The sequence below is a fragment of the Solea solea genome, chromosome 13, assembly GCF_958295425.1.
Source record: "Solea solea chromosome 13, fSolSol10.1, whole genome shotgun sequence".
NCBI lineage: Eukaryota > Metazoa > Chordata > Actinopteri > Pleuronectiformes > Soleidae > Solea > Solea solea.
In genome coordinates this window covers 11,446,393-11,455,267 of record NC_081146.1, presented here as the reverse complement: position 1 = coordinate 11,455,267, position 8,875 = coordinate 11,446,393, and the positions used below count along the sequence as shown (strand labels likewise).

Below are 8,875 nucleotides of genomic sequence, written 5' to 3'. Positions count from 1 at the left end.
TGATATAGCAATATCAGTAACTACAAAAGTCATTTTTTTGTACATCTTTTAAACAATTAGAAATTTTAATCACAGCTTGCCATGATTAATGGTGAAGCATAGCAAATATAAGCATATATACACATAACACTGAAACAATCTATATTCTCTACAACCAAATTCAGGACTAAGATTTCACTTATACTGTTAACTCAATAAATTCTTAAATGAAATGTAATAAAAATATACTAATTCTTAAGCTTGTCCTCCTTTTGTTTCATATACATGATGTTTATTCACAATTACTGCACAACACAATTTCATAATCAAAGGCAAGTTTTATTGAATCCAATATGTAGACATCATGGTAAATTTCTTTCCATGCTAAAACAGTAGCTAGAGGTAGAAGGGCTCATATTATATCTTAAGACTCTGAATGTTGAAACCCACAGAAAGTGTTGTTGGGTTTGTTTGTTTTTTCAACAAATGGACCATGTGTACTGTGTTTATTTTACAGTAGTAATGACGATTTACAGTCACTTTTAGGGCACCCAAAGCTATGCAAATATCAAGTTTTTAAATAAGGGAGGATATGGAATTCTGTGCTGATCTAAATCTACAGTTGTGTAACGATAGCATCCGTTATTCACAAATAATACATTGTTCTCAACAGCTGACCTTTTTTTATGAATATGGATACATTACCAAATAGAAATGGTAAATCTGGTAACAGGTACATATTACATGGCACTCAATAATTTACAGTCGATGCTAAACACTGTCAAGCAAAACCAGTTTAAAATCTAAATGATCACATATTTCAATAATGACAACTTGCCAAAAAACTATGTGAATATGACCGACCCCACCAATCATTTTTCTGTCTTACCATTGTAAAAATCATGACAAATCACATAAATCCAAATTTCATTTAATACAAAATTCACTCTTTGATAAGTTTTAGAAAGTTAGTGTAATGAGGCTAATTTCTCCCTTTCTGTTCAGAAAATGCTTACTGTTACATGAGCTCAAGTATAACCCTTTTCTCCATCACAATGAGAACCTTTACTTACAATTATGTTTGGACCCAGTCTGTGCCCCTGTGAACACATGTGCTTCCTAGCAGTATTATACTGAGTGTGTGTGTATACTGTGTGCGTGTGTATACTGTGTGCAGCCAGCCTTTCATTTTATATTTGCACACATTTAATAATTGAGCACAAAACCCCTCTCTGACCCCAAAACGTTCCTTTCTTTACAACATCTTAGTATCTTAGACGTTGCTCTGTGTTTTGGACATGAGGTCACATTGTTGAGTCTACCTTAAGCACAAACTAGGCCTAAATACCAAGACAGCAGACATGCAGACTGTACTTATAAAAGGCACACAGTATACTGTACATGAAGAAACACAGTTCAAATGGTTCAGGACGTATGAAAAGAACTATAAAATTACTATTATATAAACCTAAATGTCATTGGCAATAGATGAAATGTAGATGTAGAACCTCATTCATTTCCACGCTCAGCATGTATTCAAACTATGTAAATATTTGGTTAAATTGTAAAATAGCATGTGTATTCCCCTCTTTCGAACATCTACCTGTGCAGTCTAATGTGGAGCTGAATAAAGAAAAAGTGCATCAAGTGTGAAGACTGAAACCAAGTTGCACTGTCATGTTTTTTTGTTTCTAATGCCCATTTATTCAACTGGTCAAACTGCACAACCGAGGGTCAAAAATTAAGTTCAATTTAATAAAAAAGTATATATATTTATATATGAAAAGAAACAAAAGATGTTGTGTGATGCTGTGATGTTATTGTAGAAATTTCAAATTTCTCCTTGTGCATGTTGCAAGTAATGCATTTGTAGTTCCAGCTCTCGGGGAAAAGAACGTCCACATATCATGCACTGGAGAAGTCGGTCAGGGGCAAAAGGCAAACGGGTTCCAGGTTTAGGAGGTTCTGTCCGTGGGGCAAGCTGAGATATGGGAAGGGTCTGTGTCAGGTGTGGCCTCTCACTCATGACTGCCTGTGGTGTGAAAAAAATATTTGGGTGTGAAGGTCTTGGAAGAGCACCAACTGCAACAGAGTGAAGGGAGTGTGGGCCAGGCAAAGCAAGAGGAGGGAGTGCAGTAAGTGTAGGTGAGAAGAAAGGAGAAGGCTGATTTATTATGAGTTGAGTGCCTGTTACAATTGGTTGTTGTAGCTCCTGTCCTTTCCCTGGTTTGAGTTGTCCAGTGAGCAGTGTATGAGGGCCGACAGTGTTACTTTGGAAGCTCCACACTGTGGTTCCAATTCCCTGGCCAAAACGGTGAGCCTCATATGCAGTGGAGATGGGAACCTTCTGTGCCGTACACTGTACATTGGGCCAGCCAGATGACACTTGGATATCTTGGTTATTTACTAATTTCTCAGGGGGTTGTATAGTCTTTGGAATTCCTGGCAGAGCTTGAAGGTCCCACAAGGTGCTACCAATCCCAAGAGAGACAGGAGTTGAAATTGGTATAGCACTGCTTTGGTCTACTTGAGCTGAGGTGGAAGCACCTGCTAAGCCTGAGGACCACTGCCTCTCTGGCTGGCTAACAGTCAACGGCATTACTTGAGGATTAGTGATGTCTGACATACTTTTGTCCTCATTTTTAAGAGGTGTTGATGGCTCCTTTTGTGTTGAAACTAGGGTGTTTTGCCATCTTGACAACTGGAGCTCCTGACCAATCTTGTTTGGAGAGCTTTGAGAACTTGCTAGCGGTCTGATGCTCCACAGAGCTGCTCCGTCAATGTAGGTGGGTACAGAAAAATCATGTTGCAGAGAGCTCGAGGAAGCTACCGCTATGGACATGGGTGTGCTGCTCAAAGTAATAGACTTGGGCTGCGGCTGCCTGTGCAGCTCCACCTCACTAACCGCTAATGGGCTGGATTTGATTGGCGTAAATGTTGGGTGGGAGCCGACAGTTGAAGTCGCATTCTCTTTTAAGTGTGAGGGCTCAGAGCTTTGAGCAGATATGGGGCCTGACTGAGTTAATAAAAGGCTATCTGCCCAGCCTGGACTTCTCTGATGGTTCTGCTGTAAGCCCTGCTGAAGCGAGCTGTCAAACCGTGCCTGCTGTTGCGTTGCATGTTGGTGCTGTGACGATGGGATGGGCATTACTTTTCCAGCGTCCACCTTCCACTGCACCGGTTGAGGGTTCAGGTCGGACATAGACTGCTCCTTCTGCTGTTTGCTTTGTAAATCCATGTGTGGTGAGACCATGGAAGACTGTGGCTGCACTGCCTTACTATGCACCTCAGAGTCTCTTAGTGCAGAATCTGGAAATGGACTTGACTCAGAGTTACCCATCACTGAGCCTCCTAATGGTCTAGATGAGCTCCACACAAGTCTATCCTCTCTCTTCCCACTGCTACTGCCTCTCATTCTGGAACTAAGTTGGAATGAACTATTCTGACTGAAACTTTGGCGCTTCCGAGCATGAATTTTCTGATGCACTAGCAGGCTGCTAAACCAGGAAAAGGTTTTGTCACACTCATCACAACGATGAGGTCTCTCTCCTGTGTGTGTGTTCATGTGATCTCGAAGCAGATAAGCCAATCCAAAGCTCTTGTCACACAGATCACACTTATGAGGTTTGTCACCATAGTGTGATACCATATGTTGCTGTAGTTGGGTCTCATCGCTGTAGCCTTTGCGGCAGCTGGTGCAGCGGAATGGTTTCTCCTGATGAAGCTTTTGGTGTGTTCTCATGTTCTGCAGGAAGGCAAAGTCCTTCCCACAGTCTGGACATTTATATGGCTTCTTGCCTGTATGAATAATGAGATGCTGCTGCAAATAGCTACTGAATCTAAAGCCCTTACCACACACTTTGCATTGATAAGGCTTATCCTTGGAATGTATACGCATATGCAGCTCTAACACTGATCGATGGCGGAACATCTTTCCACACTCAGAACACTTATAAGACTTACTACTTATGCCATCGCTTCTACCCTTCCCCTGTACATCATCACTGCTTGACAGATTAACTTGTTTGTTGGGTGGTGACGTTGCCATCTTTTCTAAATCTTGCGCTACAGACTTGTGGAAACTGAACATATGTAATTTTAAACTGGTATAATCACGATAAACACACGGACAGTGTGGACATTTTTCCCAGTGCTTGTTATTCTCCTTTGGGGATTTGAGTGTCTCGTACTCAGCCTCATGAACGACCATGTGGGTTCTCAGGTTAGCTGGTGCACTGCAAGTGTGCGGACAAAGGGGGCATTTGAATGTGCGTTTCAGTTCCTCACTCTGATGAGAATTTTCTTTTCCAAGCCCTTTAACTGTGTCTTGTGCCGGTGGAAGGGCCTGTTTGTAGGGCTGCTGCTCACTGGAGTCAGAGGAGTTGGAGGAGTCGGTTTTGCGCAGTCTATGCTGGCGACAATGTGCCTTCATGTTCTGGGCAAAGGCAAAGTTTTTACCGCACTCAGGACAGCGGAAGGGCTTCTGGCCTGTGTGAAGATACTGATGCTGATGGAGCAGACTGCCGTACTTGAAGGTCTTTCCACAGATTGTGCACAGGTGCGAACGGGTGTTGTCTGCGTGTTTGCGACGGTGGTCTTCCATGACGGAGAAATGTTTAAAAACCATACCACACTCTGGGCATTCAAAGGGTTTGAGGGCACTATGACAGCGCTGGTGATAGCGCAGGGTCGTGGCGTCTGGAAATTTATGATCGCATTCTTGGCATGTAAACATCCTCTCCTGGGAGTGAGTCACCATGTGCCTTGTAACAGAAAATTTGAACTGGAAGTCTTGACGGCACAGGGGGCAGTGGTAAGGCTTATCAACTGTACTACTGCAGTTGTGGTCCCTCAGCTTAACCACTGTAGAGAAAATCCTCCCACATTCTGCACATTCGAAACTCCCTTCCTCTTTTGTTTGCACCTCCTTCTTTGGTACAACAAGCTCCTCCTCCTTCTGTTTATGTTCATTTCTGTGTTTAATGAGGCTGCTGCGGTGCTGAAAGGTAAGGCCACATTCTTTACATGTAAGTGGCGTGAGCTCATCCTCGTGTGCATGAAAGTGGCGGTGAAGGTTGAATGTCTCGCGGCGGGTGAACCTCTTCCCGCATTCCTTGCAGATCAAACGGCATTTTTTTTGCTTAGCTGCCAAATCAGCATCCTCTGGTTTCTCTGCCTCCTCATCTTCCTCAGCCACATCCTCTGCCTTGTTGGCTTCTCCCACAGGCTCACTGGCCTGCTCACTCTCTGTGCGCCTCTGAGAGTTTTCCACCTCATGCACCTCCTCTGCATCAGCAGTTACGTTATCATCGGCTTGTGCACCCTGCTGCACTTTATCCACATTCTCTGCGACTTTACTGACATCTATGAGGGGGAAAAAAGCATAATAACATCTTAGCAATCAAACGCAAACAGAAAACAACAATATCAATGATTGATATCATTTACATCACATATAACTGGTTTCTATTTCCCAGAAGCAGTGCATGTTGATGTCGAAACAAACTGCATCTAACACAGCTATACATGCTTAGTACATTCACCAGTTTACAAGATATGTCACTAAAATCGACATCTCTTGGACCTATACATGAGAAACCATTGCTAATTTAAACTTTTGGATGAGGTGTTGGCATTTTAAAATGCAAATAGTACATATACATATAACATTCTCCTCTAGCCTTTACAGCACCAGAGGTCCAGCAATTTAAAACCAGTTACATGTGCTGCAAATCACAATGTGACAACACTCATCAGTGAAGGCCGATGAGCATTAGGACCAGAGTCAGTGAGTGAAACACAGACACGCAAACATGCGCGTGCACACACAATCAGATGAAGGGAAGGCAAAGAACAGACTGATCAGTAAGAAGAAAAGACTTCATAAAGCATGATCTAATAAGAAAGACATCAACAGATGGAGTTTTTAGTCTGGACAGAAGTTTTTATTTAAGTTGAAAAAAAATTTCACATTTTCTTCCTGAAGTTAGTCATTTTAGCTTAGTTCCCTTCACTTGTATTTTTATTATTGTGTGCCCCCTCTAAGCTTTATGCATCTATTGAAAAATATTGGAAACAACAAAATTACTGGCTGAGTTACACGTTACTATATAGGCCTATATATAAGTGATTTTGAATGAGGCAACAACTCTTGAACTACTATATTTCTTCCACACAACCATCTCCAGTGTTTACAGAGATAAGGCAATAGTAAGAAGACCATCACTGAACACACAACATGTTGACTTTTAAAGCTGATGGGCTACAGCAGCAGATGACACCACTGTGTGAAACAAATACTACTTCACTCCTGTCCTGTGTTCCCACTTAAGTGGCCGGTGAGTCTACTTGAGGCATCTCACACTGGGTCCCAGTGGTCATGTTTGAATTGCTGCTTCAATTCATTATTATAATAAGATTAACTACTTGGACTGCATCAAGGAAGTTTACACATTCCTTCTCTCACCCAATGTGTCTGCTGTTTGAGCTATTTTTCCAGCACAGCGAATCCACTCGCATGTAGCGAGGCGCGATATTTCCAGCACAAGATCAAGATCTGCCAATACGACTAATGACTACAACAGTAGGTTCAAAAGGCTGCTACCTCCTTGACTTCTATGCTGGCACCCTCTACAACTATTATTTTCTTTTTACGTTAATTTATTTTGCTTTTGTGAAGAAAGTTTATATCTACATCTGCCTCGACATGAGCAGGAAAAATATTATTTTTATTTCACTACAGAAGAGACGCAATGACCTCAGCCCATGCAAAAGTAAAACTAGATCATGCCTCCTTGCTCACATGAGTTCTTCACATGTGTCCTCTTTTCTTCACTAAAACTGTTTTCATTGCACTCATTCAAACATACTTTTAAGTGGAACATCAGCTTTTCCATCACTTACAAGCATAAAAACTTAATGTGATATTTGAATACCTATTTCTGTGTTTTCATTCAGGTTTTTATGTGCAAATTAAAAATGTGCATAATATGCTGATGGAAACCCACCCACCCACATGTGTGAGTGCATATTGCAAAAGTCATAACAGACAGTGTGATGTTGTAGACCTGTGCATGTGGGTCCATCTGGACGTCTCTGTGTTCTAATGGAATTCCCCTGATCTACGCTGCAGACTACCAGCTTGTTTTTGTTATGGTAACTATAATATCAGCAGAGTTGACAGGACGAACTGCACCTTTAGTGAGGGCTACAGCTCAGATTAGCCTTGAAGCAAACGCTACTAGTAAAACACACCACGAACGTTAGCATACCACACTCAGTATTTTCCGCTTGTTGTAATTTCGCCTCGTCATCGTTGTCTTCAGCTTCAGACCAGTCGAAAGCCCGCTGCTCGCTGCCAGACACCTCGGCCATTTTTTCAGGCGACGCTTGCTCCTGCGATGAATTACATGTCGTTTTGTCGGTTCCAGCACTGGACTCCACACTAACCTCAGAATGGCTGGCAATACACCCGCCATCGTTGCCTACACTAGCTCTCGGCTCATCGCCGGGGATCTCCGCGCTTTTATTACATGTTGTTTCGTCTCTCTGATTCACGCCGTCCGGCGAATCCACCGCCTCCGTCTTCTGCTCGGGGGTTTCAACATCATCCACAGGGTATTTCTGTCGTTTGGGAGACTCCGGAGGGTGTACGGCGGCCATGTTTCACCCATGCACCCTCTTGTCCGGACCGCACCAGGATCATGCTAGTCAGCCTGAGCGAGGAATAACATTTCCGGCCTAAAGTTAACTTTCAAAATAAAACACCCATTACTGACAACCAGCTTCAGTTCATGACAGAAAATAAACCTTTAATTATGCATTTCCCCTCTACTGATGCTCCCGAGTTCTTTGCTCAACACACTTTAGACTTTCTCCACATCTTAATGAATGCAACAAAGATTAAACGCACCCATTATCAACAAATGTAAAGGTTTAGAACTTAAAATTTGGGATGATTTATTGGCAAGAATTGAATTAATATACCTCCCATAAGTAGGTTTTTTAGCCTTAGAATTTGCTTTTTATGTGTACTTGAGGCACCCCACCTATCAGCCTAAGGTTGGCACAGCGCCCCCTGTAACCCTCATGTGGAGGGTAAAGTGGTAGAAGATAGATGCAATTAAGGCAAGGGCCTTGTTTTACAGAGGCCGCTATCTTGCGCCTCCATGTTTATACAGCAGCTTTCAAAATTTGAAGCAGAGGCTTACTATGCAAACAAAGAAGAACATCCTTTCTGGTACACAAAGGCCACCATAGCTCTGCTCTACTAAGAAAGGGAAAGGTGATTGTAGACGTCCTGCACATTTTACAATCTACAGTCTCACCATTACATGACACACTGGACCTTTAGTTTTTGGGATTTGGGACTCCTAAAATGTAGCACAACAGTGAAGTAAACAGCTAATGTTGATATTAAAATACATCGTCCTAATTACTGGTGGAAGTAATCATGGAGAATATTTGATTGTCATTTTGTCCATAACGGAGAAGCCCTATGTGTATAATTAAAATGTGAATAACAAAATGAGACAGCAAATTACTGTATATTTGGCACACTTTAGTGTAAACAAAGAATATGTTTGGATGAATTTGGTAAACAGAGGCATCTTTATGTCATCATCTAAGGCCCACTTGCAATACATCTACAGTCCACACTTTGGGAAGCAATGCTCTACATAACAAATCCACAAGTGATGTGCTGGATTTATTTGCAATCCATATCTGATTTTAATTAAAGTTAAGTTACATTTCATTGGAACATTTTGCTATCTACAAAATATAGCTTATGCAAAACTTTGTAGATGGGGGCCATATGCGGTTGTTGAGCATCTATCTACAGACACAACCATCATACTACATGCAAGATTATAATAATAAATAGTCCCTAAATACA

General features: G+C 41.9%; 1 protein-coding gene across 1 annotated transcript; it reads right to left on the bottom strand.

The window, feature by feature from the left end:
* Positions 1-297: 297 nt before the first annotated feature.
* On the bottom strand, positions 298-7,733 carry zgc:66448 (uncharacterized protein LOC327401 homolog). Its single transcript, XM_058647007.1, has 2 exons — positions 7,251-7,733; positions 298-5,343 (listed from the first exon to the last, which is right to left on the bottom strand). Exons 1-2 carry the CDS (start codon positions 7,639-7,641, stop codon positions 1,811-1,813), a joined length of 3,924 nt encoding a protein of 1,307 aa, XP_058502990.1. The 5' UTR covers positions 7,642-7,733; the 3' UTR covers positions 298-1,810.
* Positions 7,734-8,875: the final 1,142 nt, after the last annotated feature.

Coding starts and splice junctions, on each gene's coding strand:
- zgc:66448 (XM_058647007.1), bottom strand. CDS start 7,641: ATGGCCGCCGTACACCCTCCGGAGTCTCCCAAACGACAGAAATACCCT. Junction 5,344..7,250: donor AGCGGAAAATACTGAGTGTG/GTATGCTAACGT, acceptor TCCCCCTCATAG/ATGTCAGTAAAGTCGCAGAG.